Raw genomic sequence first — 24,171 nt, forward strand, 5'->3', positions numbered from 1 at the left:
TTAATTGCCTTTTTTTTTTTTTTTTTGATCTTTCCCAGCATGCTCATGCACATTCATCTGGATACTTCATCACTCAAGACTCTGCATTTGGGAACCTTATTCTTCCTGTTTTACCTCGCCTTGACCCAGAATGAAGAAAATATTTGCGATGGAAAAGTGACTTTGTAATATCAAATGCCAAAGCTACTATCATTCAGTGCTAGATGAACTGTGACTTTCAGAAATTTGGTGAACTTTGATATTTTTTGTTTGTCTGAAAGAAAGGAATGTGTAACTGAAAGCAGAAAGAAGAGTAACCAGGATGGTGAGAGCTGTGGAAGCTATATTATCCAAGGAATTGATTATGTACCGTGACTGCAACTTTTTTGTAATGCTGTTTAACTCCCAATCAGACTCTGAATTGGATGGTCACAAAATCATTCCCCAACTCCTAGCAAGTTTGACTGAATATATCATGTCCACAGTAGATTTTCAAGAATCATTTATAGTACTTAACTTTAAAGAAACAAGGGTGCTTTTAAAAAATGAACCAATAGGCTTAAATCAATTACATCCATATTTGCTGTTTATAGGATTGCTATCAGTATACCTTTTGAGTTTATAGTCAACATGTATCATCCTGAAATATTCTTTCTGGACTCATAACTACTTCCACCTTTTTCACTTTAAAACAAACCCCAAGAATAAATTACTAACCAGTCTTAACCATCTTTTATAAACATATGCTCTTATAAATGTTGTGACTAAATGCAATTAAAAAGAATAGGAAATGTGGTGGTTTTTTAATTTGTACATCCTCTTATTTAGTGTTACCACACAGGTGATGAGTTTGTGTGGTTCTATTTTCCATTTTTGTTCCAACTGAAAACTTATTGACTGGGTGCGGTGGCTCACGCCTATAATCCCAGCACTTTGGGAGGCCGAGGCGGGCAGATCACTTGAGGTCAGGAGTTTGAGACCAGCCTGGCCGACATGGTGAAACCCTGTCTCTACTAAAAATATAAAGAATTAGCCAGGTGTGGTGGCGCACACCTGTAATCCCAGCTACTCGGGAGGCTAAGGCAGGAGAATCTCTTGAACCTGGGAGGCAGGGGTTGCAGTGAGCTGAAATGGCGTCACTGTACTGCAGCCTGGGTGACAGTGAGACTTTGTCTCAAAGAAAAAAAGAAAAAAAACTTATTATGGAAGTCAAGCTCCTTTTTAATTACTTTAAGTAGGAAGGGGTTATGTTAAGAAAGTCTCTCAACATGACCCATCTTTAGCAGTATCTAGGGTGGTTGTTTATGCAGTCCCACTACCCTACCCTAGTCCTACAGAATTAGAATCTGATTCAAAATAAAGTCTGAAAACCATGAGATAGAGAATTCTATGAAATATCTTGTACAAATTTTCATGATATATTTATATACTCATGGGTTTGTAGATCCCTAAAACTTAGAGGTCATTTAGCTAAAATCTACATTTTTTTTAACTTTTAATAGGATTGAAATGATATTTTACACTGTATCACAGATAGAGTATTTTATATAACTTTTTGTAACTGACCTCATCTTGGCCTTGAGTTCCATCCTCTCTGGTGGTAGGGTAAAACTGAAAATTCCAGTTTGGGTAAATATTTAGTGAAAGTTCTACTTTCTTTTCAGAGAGTTTGTTCCCTGCCTTCTTCCTTAGATATTTTCAAACACACAGCCCCATCCTACTCAAACCAAGTGAAGCAAGGATGGACAATTCTAGAATTGGCTGTGCCATGTAGGTTTTTTTTGAGAATTTGAACTGATTTCCTTCATTTTGATGAGGTGGCAACTGTCCCCATTGTAATGGTTACCATTGCAACGAGGATAGCCTTACTTCTGTGGCACAGAGTTCCTCAGGGGGCCTCTGGCTCCTGTCCTTCCTCAGGTCCATCCAACGACTCCTTGGGCCTCCTTATGGTAGCCCTCATTGTCTCCGGTTAATTTCACTAGGTTTCTGTTCTCTGTGATCTACAACACAACTGACATGGTTCTAAATCTGTCTCTAGGGAGATAACACATTAGTATATTTTCTATACTATTGAAGCCTCTACCTAAGGTATGACTTATGTAGCTCAGGTAAAGAGATCTTTTTACCAGTGGTATCCTTTCTAGTCTGTTAGCCTTTTAAATAGATGTGGCCTAAATCCTGTAGTCCTGGCTAGGAAGCACTTCTCTCCACCCCTCTGCTTTGAGTCACAAACTCAATTCAATTTCCTATGTATTTATTAATACCTACGGAGAAAGCAGATAGAGCACTGTGCTTTGGGGGACACAAAGGTGACTGGCACCTGCTCTTTTAGGAGGTCACTGTGCAGAGGATCCTATTCTGGTACACCAATAGTCATAAAGCAAGCCACAGCCTGGGCAACATAGCGAGACCCCTGTCTCTACTAAAACTTAAAAAAAAAAAAAGATTGGCTAGCTGCATGCGTAGAGTCCCAGCCACTCGGGAGGCTGAGGTGGGAGGATCGCTTGAGCCTGGGAGGTTGAGGCTGCAGTGGGCCATGATCACACAACTGCACTCCAGCCTTGGCAACAGAGTGAGGCCCTGTCTCTAAATCAATCCATCAAGCGAGCCAGAATGCAGTAGTGGCCTGAGAGAGGCATCCTGGAACGTAGCGCGGTCTCGCTAGGCTTAAAAGTATTCATGTGATTTTACCTGACAAGGGAAGGAAGAGCTACTCCATGTGCAGAGCAAGGTTTCAGAATGAGAAGAGAAGAGCAGGCACCGCAGAGGGTGAGGGAAAGGGCAGCAGTGGCCTGGGAAGCCCTCTGGTTGAGTTCAGCATTGCTTCCCTCAGATTCTGGGTGAATTTGAGGAACTCAGTTAATATCTTTGCATGCTCCTCCCTCTGTAGGATAAGACCAGCACGTGTTCTGCCTGCGTCAGAAATTGCCTAGACCAGTAGTTTTCAAAGTGCAAGCCTCACCCCATTACTGAGTTGAGAAGCCAACTTAATGGTTTAACAGGCTGTGTCCAGCATTTTTTCTGAAAAAATCAGAAACATCTGAGTGTACTGCATGTAGAAATAGGTGGTTTTGCCTCATGAATATTCTGTTTCTGCGTGTTCATATATGTGTATATTTTACTTTGTATTTTGTTCGTTTTTTAGGAGACGGTCTTGCTCTGGTTGTCCAGGCTGGAGTGTAGTGGTATAATCATAGCTCACTGCAAGACTCCTTGAATCCCTGGGCTCAAGCAATCCTCCATCCTTAGCCTCCCAAGTAGCTGGGACTACAGGCACATGCCACCATGCCCAGCTAATTTTTTTTTTTTTTAATTTTTGTAGAGACAGTGTCTTGCTATGTTGCCCAGGCTGGTCTTGAACTCTTGGCCTCAAGCAGTCCTCTCGATCCTCCCACCTTGGCCTCCTAAAGTGCTGAGATTACAGGTGTGAGCCACTGCACCTGGCTTACTTATTTCGTCTGCTGTCTGTTCCACTAGTATTTAAAGTCTTAGAGGGCAAGAATTTTTGTTTATTTCCTTCTCTTCCTCCATTCCTTTCTTCCTCTTCTACTTCGTTCACTACTGTATTCCACATAAAATGTATTTGGCATATAGTAGGTGTTCAATATGTTGAAGGAATGAAAGAAGTTATATGACTTGAGTTGCAATATAAAATGTATATTTTTTTTACTGTGAGTTATGGCAAAAAAAGTTTTGAAAGCCGCTTCTAAATAATGCAGATGTCAGTGCTTTGTATGACCCTGGAATAAAAACTGAAATGTCTTAGTGATTTCAAAGGCATATTTGTTTTCCTGAACAATCTATAAGCTGTCTCATTAAGTTGTCTCAGTTATTTGCTTGGTTTCGGCAATAGAAGCTCAGCCTTTATATGTGGTTAAAGCCTCTTGAGGCAAGGGATTTGGCAAATATGGTTACATGGAGAATAGAAGATAACGAGAGAGTATCAATTCATTAGTGCAGTCGAATCCCTCTCTAGAATCCCATCAGCGAGCACAAGTCCCATTTAAACAGCATTAAATGCAACAAGTATTTGCTGAGCGCTTTTCTTATTCACCTCTATATCCATGGTGACTTCTACACAGTTGATACCCACTGTTTTTTTTTAAAGAGATGGGGTCTCACTGTGTTGCCCAGCCTGGACACTGGGCTCAAGTGATCCTCCCACCTCAGCCTCCCAAGTAGCTGTGACTATAGGTGTGTGCCACCATCCTCAGCCACAGGCTTTTTTTTTTTTTTTTTTTTTTTTTTTACACAGGGTCTCACTCTGTTGCCCAGACTGGAGTGCAATGGCAGCATCTCAGCTCACTGCAACCTCTGCCTCCCAGTGTCAAGTGATTCCCATGCCTCAGCCTCCTGAGTAGCTGGAATTAAAGGTGTGCGCCACCACGCCCAGCTAATTTTTTATGGTTTTAGTAAAGATGGGGTTTGCCACGTTGGCCAGGCTGGTTCTTGAACTCCTGGCCTTAAGTGATCCCCCTGCTTCGGCCTCCCAAAGTGCTGGGATTACAGGTCTGAGCCACCGCACCTGGCTGCCCACAGGCTTTTTAAAGAAGTGCAAATAATGAACATGGTCAGTGAGGAAGAGGAGGAGGACAGTCACTGTCCTCAAGAGTCTGACAGTCTAGAGTGGGTGAGACAAGCACACTAAAAGCTAATCCTGGGAGCAGCCTGGAGAGGAGAGAATGGGGACGGGAGCCTGAAAGGACCAATAAAAGCTAAATCAGAACAAGCATTGGAACTTGGTTTTCAAGATGAGAAGGTTTCCAGGAAAGACAGCAACATTGAAAGCAAAGGAAACACCTGCACAGAGGCAGGAGGAAAGCAGGTTTGGGGGCATTGTGAGGAGACCAAAAGCTCGATTTGCCTGGAGCACAGAGAGACCTGTCTAGGCAGATAACTGGAAACGAGGCTAACCGGAGGCTAGGTTCATTCCACAACATCTGGAATTCCAGGTTGCGCCAGAGACTCTAGCTCAGTACACAGCTGGGAGACACTGAACATCTGTGGGCAAAGGCAGGTACAGAGATAAACCCATCCGGCCCTCATCAGCTCTTCGGAAAGGGGAACATGTGAGGCACTGAAAGAATATTACTCTTCGTGTCTGCAAATTCAGAGATAGGTGTGTTCTGTTTACATCTGCCTTTCAATTCCAGCCCCATCTGTCTTCGCAATCTCTTGCATTTAGTTGTTGGGTCCTTCCCCAAATTTCTCTTTGCTCACCTCCCTCTCCATCTACCTTTCTTTCCTCCAGTTTTCTTTTGTATCTCTACCTTCAAAAGCCTTTTAAGAAGGAAAAAGTGACCGGGTGTGGTGGCTCACACCTGTAATCCCAGCACTTTGGGAGGCTGAGGTGGGCGGATCACGAGGTCAGGAGATTGAGACCATTCTGGCTAACACAGTGAAACCCCATCTCTACTAAAAATACAAAAATTTAGCCAGGTGTGGTGGCACGCACCTGTAGTCCCAGCTACTCGAGAGGCCGAGGCAGGAGAATCGCTTGAACCTGGGGGGCGGAGATTGCAGGGAGGCGGAGATTGCAGTGAGCCGAGATCACGCCACTGCACTCTAGCCTGGGCAACAGAGGGAGACTCTGTCTCAAAAAAAAAAAAAATGGAAAAAGCAAGGCGTCCTCACACGATATTAATTTTTTCCCAAGAGCTCAGTGAGGTAGCAAGATGGATATTCTTAGAACTCTATTCAGCATGACTTTTCCATTTCCTAACATTACTCAGCGTTCTTGGAACGCTGTCTCACTTGACTTCGTCAACACCACTCTCTCCTGGTTTTCCTCCTACCTTATTGGTTGTTCCTTCTCAGGGTCATTTGCTGGTTTCCCCTTCCAAGTGCAAAAGGCTGGAATAGCCTAGAGATTAGCCTTTTCATCTTTTCTCTATCCACAGTCATTCCCTGAGTAATCTTATCCAGTGGCACGGCTTTAGGTACCAACTATCCTTTGATTACTTTCAAACTTATACCACCAACCCTGATACCCCACTCGGTGGTGGGTAGTCTCCAAAGATGGCTGCCATCAATTCCTCCCATCCCTGTCAACATATGCCACTGTTCTCATCAAAAGGTGGAGTCTGTTTTCCTTCCCTCACATATGTGCTGGCCTTGTGACCTGTTTTGACGAATAGGATATGGCAGAAGAGATGCTATGTCAGTTTAGACCTAGCTTTAAGAGGCCTGACAGCTTCTGCTCTTGTCCTCTGTGGACAGCCAACCACTATGTAAGACATCTGACTCCCTGTGATCGCCATGTTGTGAGGAAGCCCAAGCTAACTATGTGGAGAGGTCACATGGGGCACTGAGGTGCCAGAAATGTGAGTGAAGCCTTCTTGGACCTTTCTGCTCAGCCCAGCCACCAGCTGAATGCAGCCAGATGAGTAACCCCAACTGATGCCACATAGAGCAGAACTGGCCAGCTGTATGCAGTCAACCCACAGAGTTGTAAGAAATAAGAAATTGTTGCTGTTTTAAACTTCTGAGTTTTAGGGAAGTTTATTGTGCAGCAAAAGATAACAGAAACACCCTTGATCTCCGGACTCTCGTACCTAATGTCAGCATGTATTGTCAGTATCTCCACGTGAAAATCCAATAGGGATCCAAACTTACATGTCTACATGTTCACTGGATTTTATTTTATTTTTTTTGGTGCATTGGCTGGGAATCAAGACAATTGGTGTTTTTGTTTTGTTTTCTTTTGCTTTTTGAGACAGGGTCTCACACTGTCACCCATGCTAGAATGCAATGGTGCAATGATTGTGGCTCACTGAATCTTCAACCTCCTGAGCTCAGGTAATCCTCCCACCTTGGCCTCCCAAAGTTGGGATTATAGGTGTGAACCACCGTACCCAGCCTAAAATTGGGTTCTTGATATCTCACCCTCTCATGAGGGTGGGTGAGATATTACCCTCCCAGTGTACTATTCTGCCAGCATTCTCCATCTCAGTAGATGGCCATTTGCATGGGCATAAAGATAGGAGTCATTCTAGACTTTCCTTTCTTTCACATTCCTCTTTCAATTTTATCAGCTCTGGCCTCAACATATATCCAGAGTCCCATGAACTCTTACCACCTCCACCACTGTCATCTTGTTCCAAGCCACCATAATTATTTGGCTAGAATACTGCAACAGCCTTGTAAATAGTCTTCTACCTTCCATGTTTTTTCCCCTGCCCTCCATCCCATCATCCTACAGTTAACAACATTCAGCACAGCCTCCAGAGTGATCTTTTAAAAATAAGTAAGGCACATGAAAGATGGTCAACATTGCTAAGCATTAGGGAAAAGCAAATCAAAACCACAGTGAGGTTCTACTCCCCACTTACCAGGATGGCTACTATTTAAAAAAAAAAAAAAAAAGAAAGAAAATAATAATTGTTGGTGAGGATGTGGAAAAACTGGAACCCTTGAGCACTGTTGGTAGGGATGTAAAATGGTACACCCTCTGTGGAAATAGTATGGTGGCTCCTCAAAAAATTAAACTTAGAATTATCATCATTTGATCCAGCAATTTCACTTCTGGGCATATATCCAGAAGAACTGAAAGCAGGGACTTGCACAGATATTTGTACACCCTTGTTCATAACAGCATTATTCACAATAGCCAAAAGGTAGAAGCAACCCAAATGTTCATCAACAGATGAATGATTAAACAAAACGTGGTATATCCATGCGATGGAATATTATTCACCCTTGAAAAGGAATGACATTCAGATACATGCAACAAGATGGATGAACCTGTAAGACATATGGGACAAATATTGTATGATTCTATATACATGAAGTACCTAGAGTAGTCAAATTCATAGAAAGTAAACAGTGGCCAGGCACTGGGGGAAGGGGAGAATGAGGAGTTACTGTTTAATGAGTGCAGGTTTTCAGTACAAGATGAAAAAGTTCTGGAGATGGATAGAAAGTAGTATCAGTCACATAGCAATGTGAATGCACTGAATGCCACAGAACTGTACATTTAAAAATGGTTAAGATGGTAAATTTATGTGTATTTTACCACAATAAAAATTAATAAAAACTCTAATGAGTGTCCATCTCACTAAGAGTAAAAACCAACATCTTTACAATGGATTACAAATATACAGAATATTATGAGATGAGTCTATTTGTTGGAACAAACAAAACAGGAAAAGTGAAGGTTTTTTCACCTTGAATTTTAATGTATACTTTCTCTGATCTTTTTATTTTATTTTAGTTTTTGAGACATGGTCTCACTCTGTCACCAGGCTGGAATGCAGTGGTGCAATCTCAGCTCACTGCAGCTTCAACCTCCTGGGTTCAAGTGATCCTCCCGCCTCATCCTCCTGAGTAGTTGAGACTACAGGCTGCCACACCTGGATAATTTTTTGTGGGTTTTTCTTTCTTTTTTTAATTTTTAGTAGAGGCGAGGTCTCACTATGTTGCCCAGGCTGGTCTGGGATTCCTGGGCTCAAGTGATCCTCCCGGGCTCAAGTGATCCTCCTGTCTTGGCCTCCCAAAGTGCTGGGATTACAGGCATTAGCCACTGTGCCTGGCCTCCCCCTTGAATTTTTTGAGATGGAGTCTCACTCTGTTGCCCAGGCTGGAGTGCAGTGGCGCAATCTCAGCTCATTGCAACCTCTGCCTCCTGGGTTCAAGCGATTCTCTTGCCTCAGCCTCCTGAGTAGCTGGGACTACAGGCATGCGCCACCATGACTGGCTAATTTTTTTTTTCTTTTGCATTTTTAGTGGAGACGGGGTTTCACCATGTTGGCCAAGATGGTGATGAACTCCTGACCTTGTGATCCACCCGTCTGGGCTTCCCAAAGTGCTGGGATTACAAGTGTGAGCCATTGTGCTATGCCTGAATTTTTTTTTTCTTTTTTTTTCTTTTTTTTTTTTTTTTGAGATGGAGTCTCGCTTTGTCGCCCAGGCTGGAGTGCAGTGGCCGGATCTCAGCTCACTGCAAGCTCCGCCTCCCGGGTTTACGCCATTCTCCTGCCTCAGCCTCCCGAGTAGCTGGGACTACAGGCGCCCACCACCTCGCCCGGCTAGTTTTTTGTATTTTTAGTAGAGACGGGGTTTCACCATATTAGCCAGGATGGTCTCGATCTCCTGACCTCGTGATCCGCCCGTCTCGGCCTCCCAAAGTGCTGGGATTACAGGCTTAAGCCACCGCGCCCGGCCTTTTTTTTCTTTTTTAAGACAGAGTCTCACTCTGTCACTCACGCTGGAGTGCAGTGGCACAACTTCAGCTCACTGCAACCTCCACCTCCCAGGTTTAAGTGATTCTCCTGCCTCAGCCTCCCAAATAGCTGGGATTACAGGTGGGATTACAGGCGTGCACCACCAGGTCAGGCTAATTTTTGTATTTTTAGTAGATATGGGGTTTTGCCATGTTGAGCAGGCTGGTTTTGAACTCCTGGCCTCAAGTGATCTGCCTGCCTCAGCCTCCCAAACTACTGGGATTACAGGTGTAAGCCACTGTGCCTGGCCTCCTCCTTGAATTTTAACACACAGGTTCCCTTTTTCTGTTAGTGTTATTTAGCTCTTCTGTGGAGAGGTTGCTGGTCTATTGAGAATGGCCAATGGCCGGCCGGGCGCGGTGGCTCACGCCTGTAATCCCAGCACTTTGGGAAGGTAAGGTGGGCGGATCACGAGGTCAGGAGATCAAGACCATCCTGGCTAACATGGTGAAACCCCGTCTCTACTAAAAATACAAAAAAAAAAAAAAAAAAATTAGCTGGGCGTAGTGGCGGGCACCTGTAGTCCCGGCTACTCAGGAGGCTGAGGCAGGAGAATGGCGTGAACCCGGGAGGCGGAGCTTGCAGTGAGCTGAGATCGCGCCACTGCACTCCAGCCTGGGTGACAGAGTGAGACTCCATCTCGAAAAAGAAAAAAAAAAAGAATGGCCAGACGACAATTGGGATTTGAGGCAAAACTCTATATGCCTCCATCCAGCTGTGGAACTAGCATGTCTGAAAGATGATGAATGTCAGTCTCCGGCCCAGAGCCATATCCTTATTTTATGCAGCTTTAGATAAACCAGCCTGGTCCATCAACAGAAAATGGTTTGACCTGAGCAGCTCAGCCCCTCCACTCTGCCAGAAGGTGATGATGTTTTCTTAGCCCCTGCTTCAGCTTTAGTGTCAGGCGAAAGGAACTTTGAAGAGAGTCTTCTGGATACCTCTGGGACCTCAGGGCCTTGCCCTTGCGGTTCCTTCTGCCTGGGATGGTCCTCTTTCTGGTATCCATGTCGCTTGCTCCCTCAACAGCCTCAAGTCTCAACTTAAATGGCATCTTTTCAATGATGCCTTCTTTGACCACTCTATTTAAAATTTCATCTCCCTTTCCCAGTACACTCTTGCTTAATTTTTCTCTGTGGCACTTAGACTCTTTAACATAGAATGTAATGGGCCAGGTGTGGTGACTCATGCCTGTAATCCCAGCACTTCGGGAGGCCGAGGTGGGCGGATCACGAGGTCAGGAGATCGAGACCATCCTGGCCAACATGGTGAAATCCCGTCTCTACTAAAATACAAAAAATTAGCCAGGTGTGGTGGTGCACGCCTGTAGTCCCAGCTACTCGGGAGGCTGAGGCAGGGGAATTGCTTGAACCCGGGAGGCGGAGATTGCAGTGAGCTGATTGTGCCACTGCACTCCAGCCTGGCGACAGAGCAAGACTCCATCTCAAAAACAAACAAACAAACAAACAAAACCGACAACAACAAAACATAGAATGTAATTTATATTGTCTTCCTTCTCCATCTAGAATAAAAGTGCCATGCGTGCCGATGTTTTTGTGTTTTCTGATGCATTTCTCTATTGCTTAGAACAGTGCCTGGCACATCATAGCAAGTGTTCAAATATTCTAATGAATAAATGAAATCGGTCAGGCGTCCAAAGGGAAAACTGGCATCTTGGTCCTAAGCAATGGACTCTCTGGAGAGTGGACCCTCCTTCCAAGTGGACTTTCTCCCCACATGCACATAGACAAAAAACTATGCCTGTAATTGTAGGGGTCCTTGGACTCCCTGAAGCCCAGCCATGAGTCCCAGGTTAAAATCTTTTGATCAAAAGGAGGTTAGCTGCTACCTTAGTAGATGCTTCTCCAATACAGTGTTTTGGAAATCTCAATGCCACAGACATTACCAAGGCTCTTGGAGGATCTGGAAACTTGCAATATTGTAGCAAATACAGTGAAGCTGTCAGCATAGTTCTGTTAAGAAAACATGGGTTGTGCCAGCCCCTTGGTCTTCATTGCTGAGCCTATTCATTCAAGTTCTCTGAGGGAAACATCCACCATTGAAAATACAGGCTCTGAGGCCGGGCGCAGTGGCTCACGCCTGTAATCCCAGCACTTTGGGAGGCTGAAGCGGGCGGATTACGAGGTCAGGAGATCGAGACCATCCTGGCTAACACAGTGAAACCCCGTCTCTACTAAAAATACAAAAAACTAGCCGGCCGAGGTGGCGGGCGCCTGTAGTCCCAGCTGCTCGGAACGCTGAGGCAGGACAATGGCGTGAACCCGGGAGGTGGAGCTTGCAGTGAGCCGAGATCGCGCCACTGCACTCCAGCCTGGGTGACAGAGTGAGACTCCGTCTCAAAAAAAAAAAAAAAAAGAAAGAAAGAAAAAGAAAATACAGGCTCTGAGCAGTCACTGGCTGAGACACAGACCTCTATGCTAGGAGGTGCTGACCTTTATTAGATAAATGACTTCTTTTCCTAATTTAGCCACTCCATAAGTCAAATGCTCACAGACGGAAAGCTACTCCATTTGAATACATGTGGCTCCTTGGGAATGGCAGATGCCTTGCAGGTGACCGTGGTTGGTTTGTAGCTTTGTTCAACATTGCTGTCCTCTGAGGCAGCAGAATGCAAGAGGCCTAGCTTGCCTCTCAGGAGGAGCTCTCATATATCGTGTGCCAGATGAGAACTGAAGAAGCAGCATGAATTTTACGAGAGCAGGGTGTGTTGGCAGAGGAGCAGGTGGGAGGGAAGGGCGGGAGAGAGGGAGGGCATGGCGTAAATGCAAGATCCGACAGTCCACGTGGCCAATGTGGAACTTTATCAGAAAAGTTTTGGCAAGCCAGGAAGGAAGAAATGATAGAATAAGACTTGTGTGTAGTGAGGCTTCTAGGAAGCAGTTGGGGAGGGACTGGTGGAGGCAAGAGGCAAGGAGGCCACTCAGGCAACTTCTGAATAATAATTGGGCAAAGTTGTGTGCGCTGACCAAGTTGGTGGCAGTGAGGAGAATGAGAAGGGAAGATATTCAAAGGCAAGTAGAATGACTAGATAATGGAAACTGATTTTGGAGGAAGGAGAAGAGGAAAGAGGGAGGTCCTAGTATGACCTGTCAGGTTTCTGGCTTGGGCAACAAGGTAGGTACAGGTGCCATTTCCTTAGGAAGGAAAGACAGGGTGGGGCATGGGGTTGAGGAGCCTGTTTCAACTGGGATTCCACTGCAGGAGCCAGCCGGAAAGCCCCAAGGCTTCAGTCTGGAATGAATGAACGTCTCTACCTGCACCTGGAATGGTACTAGTTATGCACCTCAGTTCTTGAAGAACTGAGAAAATAGGGCCTCGAGTCGTTTTCTGTGTTCTGTGGTTCAGCTGAAGAAGCCCAGTTGATAAAGGTTTAGAAAATCTAGGTCTACAATGCAACAGACTAGAGAACCCCAAAATAAGGCCACACACCTACAACCATCTGATCTTTGACAAACTTGATAAAAACAAGCAATGGAGAAAGGACTCTCTACTTAATAAATGGTGCTGGGAGAACTGGCTAGCCATATGCAGAAAATTGAAACTGGACCCCTTCCTTACACCATATACAAAAATTAACTCAAGATGGAATAAAGACTTAAATGTAAAACCCAAAACTATAAAAATCCTAGAAGAAAATCTAGGCAATATCATTCAAGACATAGACACGGACAAAGATTTCTTGACAAAAATGCCAAAAGCAATTGCAACAAAAGCACATATTGACAAATGGTATCTAATTAGACTAAAGAGTTTCTGCACAGCAAAAGACACTGTCATCGGAATGAACAGACAACCTATGGAATGGGAGAAAATTTTTGCCATCTATCCATCTGACAAAGGTCTAATATCCAGAATCTACAAGGAACTTAAACAAATTTACAAGAAAAAACCAACCCCATTAAAAAGTAGGCAAAGGACATGAACAGACACTTCTTAAAAGAAGACATACAAGCAGCCAATAACCATATGAAAAAAAGCTCAGCCTCACTGATCATTAGAGAAATGCAAATCAAAGCCACAATGAGATACCATCTCACACCAGTCAGGATGGCTATTATTAAAAAGTCAAATACTCAAGCCTGTAATCCCAGCACTTTGGGAGGCCGAGACGGGCGGATCACAAGGTCAGGAGATCGAGACCATCCTGGCTAACCCGGTGAAACCCCGTCTCTACTAAAAAATACAAAAAACTAGCCGGGCGAGGTGGCGGGCGCCTGTAGTCCCAGCTACTGGGGAGGCTGAGGCAGGAGAATGGCGTAAACCCGGGAGGCGGAGCTTGCAGTGAGCTGAGATCCGGCCACTGCACTCCAGCCTGGGCGACAGAGCGAGACTCCGTCTCAAAAAAAAAAAAAAAAAAAAAAAAGTCAAATAACAGATGCTGGCGAGGTTGTGGAGAAAAAGGAACGCTTTTACACTGTTGGTGGGAGTGTAAACTAGTTCAACCATTGTGGAAGACAGTGTGGCGATTCCTCAAAGACCTAGAGGCAGAAACCATTTGGCCCAGCAATCCCATTACGGGGTATATACCCAAAGGAATACAAATTATTCTATTATAAAGATACACGCATGCGTATGTCCACTGCAGCGCTATTCACAATAGCAAGGATATGGAATCATCCTAAATGCCCATCAATGATAGACCAGATAAAGAAAATGTGGTATCTATACCCATGGAATACTATGCAGTCATAAAAAGGAACAAGATCATGTTCTTTGCAGGGACATGGATGGAGCTGGAAGCCGTTATCCTCAGCAAACTAATGCAGGACCAGAAAACCAAATACGGTATGTACTCACTTATAAGTAGGAGCTGAATGATGACAACACATGGACACATGGTGGGCACAACACGCTCTGGGGCCTGTCAGGGGTGGGGTGGAGGGAGGGAGAGCATCAGGAAGAACAGCTAATGGATGCTGGGCTTAATACATAGATGATGGGATGATCTGTGCAGCAAACCACCATGGCACACATTTACCTATGTAACACACCTGCACATCCTGCACACATACCCCTGAACTTAAAAGTTGAAGGAAAAAAAAATCTAGGTCTGCTTATGCTACGACCATGGAAGTAGACGAAACCATCCTGAGAAAGTGTATAAAATTGAATCCATATAAATGAGAGTGTCAAAGGATGAGGAGCCAGAGAAAGAATCCGGAGATGCTGCAGAAAAACCTGGAGACAGTGATACTTAAGATCGCATGGAAACCAAGAAGATCATTTCAGGGGGACGGGGAGCTATTTCCCAAAGTGCCACTGGTGATGCTAAGAAGTAACTCTTAGGGGTACATATGGGCAAATACTTTTAATAGCTATGTATAGTTATTGCAAGTAATATAGCATTTATATAGTAATATAAATAATAATAACCATAGCTAATAGTTACTTTTTGTTCTTTCTTTCCTTTTCTTCTCTCTCTCTTCTTTTTTTGGCAGGGTCTCATGCTGTTCCCCAGGCTGGAGTGAATTGGTATAATCTCAGTTCACTGCAGCCTCAACTTCCCCAGCTCAAGCGATCCTCCCACCTCAGCCTCTCAAGTAGCTAGGACTACACATGTATGCCACCAGACCTGGCTAATTTTTAATTTTCTGTGGAGATGGGGTCTCACAATGTTGCTGAGGCTGGTCTCAAATTCCTGGGCTCAAGTGATCCTCCTACCTCAGCCTCCCAAAGTGTTGGGATTACAAGCATGAGTCACCTCATCCAGCCTAGTTACTATTTTTTCTAGACAGTTACTCTGTACCAGGTATTGTTTTGAGTGCTTTGCATGTATTAATATTCTCATTCTTTACTTTAATATAAATTCAAGTAAAAATGAATCAATTTAAAGAAAATATCAAATAAATAATAGGACAAGTGGACTCAGTTATTACAAACATTGTGAAGGTACTACATAAATGACTGACCCCTGGGCAACAGTGCCCCAGCTGGATAGTTTACACTGAGAAGTAATGAGAGAGCAAGAGGCATCCGGCCAGGCGCAGTGGCTCACGCCTGTAATCCCAGCACTTTGGGAGGCCGAGGCAGGTGGATCACCTGAGGTCACGAATTCAAGACCAGCCTGGCCAACAAGGTGAAACCCTGTCTCTACTAAAAATACAAAACATTAGCTGGGCGTGGTGGCGGGTACCTGTAATCGCAGCTACCTGGGAGGCTGAGGCAGAAGAATCGCTTGAACCTGGAAGGCGGAAGCTGCAGTGAGCTGAGATTGCACCATTGCACTCCCGCCTGGGCAACAAGAACGAAACTCCATCTTAAAAAAAAAAGAAAAGAAAAAAGAAAGAGGAATCCATGGTACTGACCAATACCTAGTAGTCTGCACATGTACTGAGAATACAGAACAAAAGGAAACATCTGAAACGTAGTTTTCCCTGCCTAGTGGGGAGGTCAAATCACATCCTCTCAATTCTGGGCCATTATCCAAGGACACACAACAAAGCACAAATATATATTAACTAGTAACTGTCAAAAATGTATTTGTTATTGGTGGCCTTTAGATTCTTTAATAACGTCCAAAAAGATTCACTGCATTCTTTGAATCTGGCCAAACTCTTCAACGTGATTGCCATAGTTAAGTATATTAGAAACGTGCTAAATTACTTCCTTGATTGCATTTTGAACATTTCAGCAGCTGAGTACATTGTAAATGCCCCGGCAGGAATTTTTATTTCTCATCCTTATTTCTTTGGGATCCCCTGAGAAATACAGGAATGTTGTTTATTGCTGAAATACATCTTGTTTAATGTCTTTCATGTCTGTCCCTGGTGTCTAACCAGAAAAGATGGTGATGAAAAGTCTCCTAGGCGGAGGAAGGAATAAAACAGGGAAACTGAAAGGAAGAGAAGGAAAAGGAAATGTATTGAGGAGGGATGGGAAGATGGGGACACACATCTTCTAAAATACGCCAGGACATATTGGTCACAAGGCCTCTTCAGGCCCGGGGAGGCAAGGTTGTGACACATCAATGAGGGTGGTGGACGCCAGGCACCCAAGGGCCCTGAGGTATCTACCCCATGCCTCACTAGCGCTGCCCAGGAATGTCTGTCCCAGAGGCGGAGGCGAAGGCCACGTGCCATTCCAGCCCCTTGGACCTCCTGGCTCAGTTTGCCATCTTCACAGCATGACTGGATCCCATTTCAGTCCGGGCGTCATAACTACAGTTCTCTTAGGCCTGATCTGCTTACTGTCTGCATTCAAGGGAGAGAACAAAAGGTGTTCCAGGCTCCACCTTGTGGTAGGTACAAATGAGGCCAAGTTCAAAGCAAGGGCCTCAACTCCACCAGCTCTTATCATCACTGGCACCACCCAGCGTGTTCACCTGGAAAATCGACCTGCAATCTGCTCTTGCCAGCATCATCTTCTCAGGCCTCTCCTTTTAGCTAGAAGATTCTGTGGTTCTATGAGATCGATGAGGAGGCTTGTGGAATCTCTAGTGTTTCCTCTTACATGTTCCTCAACGGAAAATTTTAAACATACAGGAAAGAACAGGGAAGAGGGTAATGAACCCTCACATACTCATCACAGATAATTTAACAATTATCTGCTCAAGGCCAATTTGCACTTCATCTATGCCTCCATGTACTCTACGCCTCTAAATTATTTTGAAGGAAATGCTTAAATAATTTAGAATATACCTCAAAAAATAAACTCTCTTTAAAAACATTGAGTACAATAATTTTTAAAAGTGGATTTCTTACTTTCAGAGGCCAAGGTGGGCAGATCACTTGAGGTCAGGAGTTCGAGACCAGCCTGGCCAACATGGTGAAATCCTGTCTCTACTCAAAATACAAAAATTAGCCAGACTTGGTAGCAGGTGCCTGTAGTCGCAGCGACTCGAGAGGCTGAGGCAGGAGAACTGCTTGAACTCGGGAGGCAGAGGTTGCAGGGAGCCGAGATAGCGCCACTGCACTCCAGCCTGGGCGACAGAGAGAGACTCCATCAAAAAATATATACATATATATTTTTCAGAAACTTGTTTCTTAGAAATTATTTTTTAACTGCTCTCTCTATACAGAACAATACATTTCTACATTAAAAGTTTTGAGAATTAAATGTAGTCTCCAAAAGCCATAATCATTTAAAGAGCAGAAAAATATTAATTAGCAGCATGTACACAATGGTCAATATACATTCACCGTGATACTGTCCCACACGGGACCTCAGGCCTGCCCAGTGAGGCAAATCTAAGTCAGAAAACCAGAGGCAACTCTGCTGGAACAACTATTCCACCCAGAGGATTGACTCAGAGGCACAGAATATGGCTGTGGAATTCTCGTAACGTCCTAACATCGCAAACTACAAAGACAAACATTACCTCCAGGAACGTGACACTAAAACACTATTCAGAAACCAGACATGCCGCTGATTAAGTTAAAATAACTAAGTTTAGAAAACAGAAAGTATACATGAAATTTTTTTATTGTTCAAAAATCTGGGTTGAACAGTCAAGCTGCATATACATAAGTGAACCCAAAACAACAACAACAACAACTTTTAAAATATAACCCAGACCCTTACAAATTGTTAACAGACTACTGGACTATCAACTAGAGGGCTGCACTGGATGAACAAAAAAAAAATTCCTTCCAACGCTGACGCTCTAAGACAGAAAACAGGAGTGACACCCGCTTTCCCACTCACGTGCCCCCGCATGCACAGTGATGTATGCACAGGTGCGCCCATCTAGGGGAAGAAAGAAAAAGCTGGAGACGGTACAATAACATCATTCACATTACTGACCACTTCCTACATCGTTCAGAATGATGTTTCCAGTGTTAAGAAATTATGGATATCCTCTACATTAAAACAAAATTACAGAACAGTGAAAACATTAGGACAGTTTTGTTGCTATTATTTGGAAAATACAGCCCCATAGAAAATATTAAATTTTTAAATAAAAACATTGCGCTTATCTAAATAGTTCAATTGAACAGACTTTTGTCAGTTACAGCTAAGCAAGCGGGCCCTGGGACAGGTTATACTTGGAATCTACCCAGAAGAGATTCTCTCCATCTCTTTGGGAAGACGTTTTGCTCTGTTTCAGAATGAAAAACTAAGGAAATGAAAATCAATCAATGCCTATTCTATTGCTAAATTTAAAGCAAACATGCTGGTGTCGTTGAAAATTTAGTTTAGAGTTTAAATTGGCAAAAACTTAGGGCACAGATAAAACTGTTCTATTGCCAGGGAGAAACTGAGCATCGGAGCTGACGATACTCTACACTCCTGTGTGTTTCCAAGGCCTTCTAGTGCAAGCAAATGAAAACAAAACAAAACAAAACAATCCAGCTTTAGTTCTAACACTGACATTGTAGACTCCAGAAGTAATTCGGATTTTTAAAACTGCATTCATTCCCTTAATATCTGAATTTAAACAGCGTTCCATAAAACTTCAAGTACAGCTAAGGAAAGCACCTCACTGCCCCAGGCCATCTTTCTGCTGTTGAAATTGAACTTTTCTTGCATTTGTATTCTAAAACAAGTTTTTGGTTTTTTTTTCTTGATTGCTTTTTGAAACACAGACGTCTATTGTGCAATTTTCTGATTTTCTACCTGTTTTTAGTTCTGCGTTTGAGCATGGAAAAGCACGTGGGCTTCAGTCTACAAGCTCTAGTCTAGGCTACTCAACCCCCAACGGTGGGGACTCTTGGCTTTTCTCACTTGAAAGCAATGGACTCTTTCAGGATACAGTGTTTTAAATGGTGGTGGGGGAAAATTGAGAGCAATTTATATTTTATTTGTAAAAGACATACTTGAATTTTCTATTTATACCAGAATTATCATGCATTACTTCAGTAATAAAAATGAAGAAACATGATGCTGTGGTATGGCATTTATTACATCTTCTTGTATTAATTTAGCCATTCATATGAGGACTTTGGGTGCTTTTAGATATGTAGCTTCTAGCCATATTATCTATTTAAAAGCATACATACCCTTCCTCTAGTGGATAATGTCCTGGTATTTAACAGCCCAGAGCCCACTGAAATTATGATACTAAGCAAACACTGTTTTATTTAAATCAAGCCTTATAGGTTGCTGTACAATTTATTATCTTCATAAGACTATTACATAGCTCGTATATTTCCTGGATGGTTATCATAACTAAAAAATTCTGTATCTTAACATAAAAAATATGTATAAAATTCCAAAGTCACAACTTTTCCCCTCACAATTCTCTATTGTTTCCTGGCATTTGGTGCTATAGAGCAGAAGTCTGAAGCCAGATGCTCTTTGGTTTTCTTATAGGCAATGTGTTACTTTTGTTTTTTTTTTTGAGACAGAGTCTTGCTTTGTTGCCCAGGCTGGAGTGCAATGGCACGATCTTGGCTCACTGCAACCTCTGCCTCCTGGGTTCAAGCGATTCTCCTGCCTCAGCCTCCCAAGTAGCTGGAATTACAGGCGTGTGCCACCACACCCAGCTAATTTTTGTATTTTTAGTAGAGACGGGGTTGGCCACGTTTAGTAGAGACAGGGTTTACCATGTTGGCCAGGCTGGTCTCAAACTCCTGACCTCAGATGATCTGCCTGCCTCGGCCTCCCAAAGCACTTGGATTATAGGCATGAGTCACTGTGCCCGGCCCGCTGACTTTTTTATATGCCTCATTTTACTTTTTTCTCTACACTCATCCTTAAATGTGGTCCTTTCTTCCCAGACCCTGTTCATGTAATGTTTGTTGAATCCCTTTTTCAGTTAAATCCCAGGTCAATGCTAAGGTGATGAACATATTTCCAAGTCCAATTTCTAGTTTGCCACTTTTCTATTGAAGCAGCATCCTTTTCCTTCCTATTGCCTGGTTTTGTGGATCTCTGAACCAACATCATACATAAAAAACCATAATATTCACATGTTCTGCTACTCGGTATTTATTGTTTCTACCTTCACCTAAAGTGCTTTATTCTCGGGATGCCAGCATGGGTCTAATAGTCAGTCCTTCTCTGCTTTCTGCTCATGATTTAGCTCTAAGATTTATGTGGGACAGAATGAAGAGGAAATGGATTGGGGAGAAAGAAGAGAGGGTGGATATGAACTTCTCTTCCCAGGGTAACAGTGGTTAAGAGCATCGGCGAGTATTTCTCCGGCTCAGGAGCTCTGACTTCGAGTAAGGTGACAGACATGACTGGGGAAGAGGACAACTACTAAATAGTTTTCATGTTTTTAATTTCACAGGGCCTGTTTCATGAAGTAAGCCAGGAATTGAGCTACTTGGAAACTTTTGCCCCAAGCCACCTCCACATGCCTCATAAATTACGTCAATTCCTTCTAGATTCTAGAATTGAGATTTGGCCTTCCTCTGGGTTTTTCCGGGAAGGTACGAGAAGCTCACTAGGGTCTTCTGCGAGCCGGATGTCATTCTGCCAGATGCAGTTCTGTTTATTTTTGAAAATGGAAATCTTCCCAGCTATGATATGGAGGAGAGAGTTCTGGACTAGTTCTCTAGTCCTGAATTGATTACTTATTGTTTGGCTGATCTTGGATGGCCCCTTTAATATCTCTGGACTTAAATTTCCTTATTGATAAAAATGGGGAAATTTGACTAGATGATCTCGGAGTTTCCTATAACCTATTGCTTTATAAGTCTGAAAAGAGAAAATAAATATGCCCTGATAAAGGAGAAAAGAACACAAAACAAGTGAGTAAATAAGTATATTTTTCCATTTTGGGAGGTCAAGGCGGGTGGATCACTGAGGTCAGGAGTTTGAGACCAGCCTGGCCAACATGGTGAAACCCCATCTCCACCAAAAACACAAAAATTAGCCGAGTGTGGTGGCGCACGCTTGTAATCCCAGCTACTTGGGAGGCTGAGGGGAGAGGATGGCTTGAACCCAGGAGGCAGAGATTGCAGTGAGCCGAGATTGCATCACTGCACTCCAGCCTGGGCAACAGAGTGAGACTCTGTCTCAAAAAAGAAAAAAAAAAAAATATATATATATATATATACATTTTTCTATGACAGTGCTGTAGCCTACAGATTATAAAAATCCTCTGACCAAAATTAAATAGCAAAAGTAAAAAACCTGAGCATGTAATTGTGGCGTAAGTTGGCAACTCCTTTACTTTTCAAGCAGGGACGCCGATGTTGAAACAGGCGCAGCTTGTAAACTAAGTTTTATTAGAATAAATACACATGACCATCTTCCCTTTAAGGTCGATGACAGGTAATACAAATTACTTATTGGATAAAGACCGAAGGTTCTCAGTAGGCAGAAAATGCTGGGGAACCGCCAGGCTTTCCAGGAACGGTTCAATTCCCAAGTGACCAATCATTTAGTAAGAGAGTACATGGAGGGGTGACACAGTATGGCTTGAGATGAAATAGTTGCCAAACAAACCAAAACTGTGTTTAATTTTCTTTTAAGTTAATGGACTTCTATGGCCTTCAGGAGGCAGTTTTGTCTCATGGACTGAGCACTAGATTTGGAGGCAGAAAACCTGCATTCTCCAACTTACAAACTTAAATTCTCCAACTTATCGGTGAGATTTTGGGAAGTTTAACTCCTCTGAGCCTAGATTCTCAGTAAGTAATACGGAAATAATTAGACATACCTTGTAGAGCGGTTGTAAAAATTACATGAGAATATATGGCAGCTGCGAAAAAGCATGTAACACAGTGTTAGTCAAATCTGAGCCTTCTAGAAATTTTTATTTGAACAAATCAGTAGATGTAACAATAACCACAGTTAAATGCAAATTAATCAAATCAGTTATATTGACCACCAAGTATCTAGGAGCCCATTCTCACCTCAATGTGGGGAGGGAGAGTTATCTAATTGCTATGAATAGTAATGGAACTAAAATATATCTACATATTATCCAGTGATGTTTTGGGTCTTATTACATATTTCCTGAAATAATTAACTTCCATATGAGTTGTATTAGCTAAATAATAAAGGGCTTTCATTGAGCACAACAATCAGATTCTGGTCAACCACTGAACATGGGGAACTTCTGTAGATTTTTTGGACTGTAATGAACTAGAAATATTCAAAATCATAATAATAATGGGTAAGCTTTGTCTGAAGCATGGGCAGCCTTCCTCAAAGAAGTCTTGGGAAATTCTGTTATGTCAGAATACACATGTCAGATGGAGGAACTTCCAGAGATGTTCATTTAGTTATCATATCCCATGGCCTCCTCTTCTCTTAGAAGGGGAGGGCAGTGGTAGGTCACCACGAATCCCTCCCTCCTCCTGTTTTAATAAGGGTGATTCATTTATATGGGAAAATGCAACAAAGATTTTTACTTAGGAACACTGCCTACACGATGGAACGTTTTTCTTTTAACACAGAGCATTAAAAATTCACTCCAAAAACAAAAGCATTCAAAAATATATACAAGTTTGAAACTTTTAATGCATACTTCTGTTCAGAGCTGTTACCAGCTTTTAACTATGTATGGGCCTTATCTTAGACTACACTGGAGATCGTGTAGAGAAAATGAGGTCACTCTTCTCTGAGGTCTTCACTGTTTGTGTTCATTGATGCCTAAAGGTAACCAGTTACTACCTCAAAAGTTTTTAGCAATCTACATCTCATAAAAGCAACAAAGTGATGGATGTTTGATAAGGACAATATTTAAGCATTCTGTTACTTTATTTTAGTGGTAACGGTGTGGACTGTGTTAGCCTAAACTGAGAAAAATGATCAATATTCTGCTGCTTCGAGATAGCAAAATAATTTTAGAAGTTGTGGAACTTGAAAGTTAAAGTCTTATTCCTAAAGAAGGCATCCCAATATGGTGAGAAGCACTAAATTAGGAGATTAACTATCTTCAGGAATTGGGAATTCCTTCAGGAATTAGGAATTTTGCATCCTAGCTCTGCCACTTCCTAATTATATGACCTCGAGGAATTGTAGAAGTGCAACACGGTTCACCGTGGAGATCCATCCCACTGATGGCACTTTATAGCTAAGGAAATTGATATCGGCATTTGCCCAAGTGAGGAGTGAAGCAGCTCCGAGTCTAGTTATCTTTCAAGTACAGCGAGATGCTTCCTTTTCTACAAGAGTATTACTTTGTCCAGATTCTCCTAATGACTATGTCTATGAAAATGCTGAGTGTGGCATATAATGCTTGATGCTTTTAATAAGCTTGAATTAAAATAAAAATCAAAGTAACCAAATTTCACATTTCTTCAAACACCACTTATCAGCCAGGGCAAATTAATGTAGCATAAAATCCAAGGAAAGCTGGAAAATGCCACATGACCACGAAGACCCATCTTTCACAGCTTTGGTTAGGTACTTCCATAAAATTCCTGTTTGCAAACACACTAAACAATGGAAAAACCTTCTCATAAAGCCCCATAAGGCTTTTCTGTTCTTCCTTCACTTGTTTTTGCTTATATCTGAGGTATCAGAGCTTGGTTGTGTTGGAGGTAGAATTCATGGGTGAAATGTGTTAACTTGACCAGATTATCAGGTTTGGTTTCTTTTTCAAGTTTAACAGTTTAAGGGAGACAGAATCTCCATAATGGAAGAAATAAGTGGTATAATGCAAATTAGTTACATAATATTAGTTATTACCAAAAGCTATAACTAAGCTGGCTAACATTTATTGCGTGCTTATGATGTTCCTGGTACTGCCCTAAACTCTTTATATTCAATTGAATCATAACCTTTAAGGCGACATCCTAGCTTCTGTGCCAGAGTAAGCTTCCAACATGGAGTCTGCTTAGATTCGGCGGGCGGGGGGCGGTAGCCAGAAAGTAGGGCTCACTTTAGAGCAGATATGAAAGGTGCTGTGGACAACAGTTCACCTGAAGGACACTCTACGGATCCTCTCATAACACCTGCAGTACCACCAGCCCTGACACACAGCCCAGGGGCAACCTGTGCTTAAGTAAACTTGTGAATTCTTGATACGTATTTCTACTTGGGAGCACAAAAAACCCAAAGGTAAGTGGAGAAAATGCTCTTTACCGCCCCACTTCTTTCTCTGGGG

General features: G+C 42.8%; 1 protein-coding gene across 6 annotated transcripts in view; it reads left to right on the forward strand.

Annotated features, from left to right (window-relative positions):
- The window catches only part of INIP (INTS3 and NABP interacting protein), a 35,874-nt gene extending 32,112 nt beyond the window's left edge, over positions 1 to 3,762 (forward strand). For all 6 annotated transcript variants that reach the window (XM_077968323.1, XM_028834976.2, XM_077968322.1 and 3 more), the window contains one exon: positions 39 to 3,762. In XM_077968323.1, coding sequence (XP_077824449.1) covers positions 39 to 134 — 96 coding nt within the window. In that variant the 3' untranslated portion in view covers positions 135 to 3,762. The remainder of the gene's footprint in view (positions 1 to 38) is intronic.
- Positions 3,763 to 24,171: the final 20,409 nt, after the last annotated feature.

The sequence above is a fragment of the Macaca mulatta genome, chromosome 15, assembly GCF_049350105.2.
Source record: "Macaca mulatta isolate MMU2019108-1 chromosome 15, T2T-MMU8v2.0, whole genome shotgun sequence".
Classification (NCBI taxonomy): Eukaryota; Metazoa; Chordata; class Mammalia; order Primates; family Cercopithecidae; genus Macaca; species Macaca mulatta.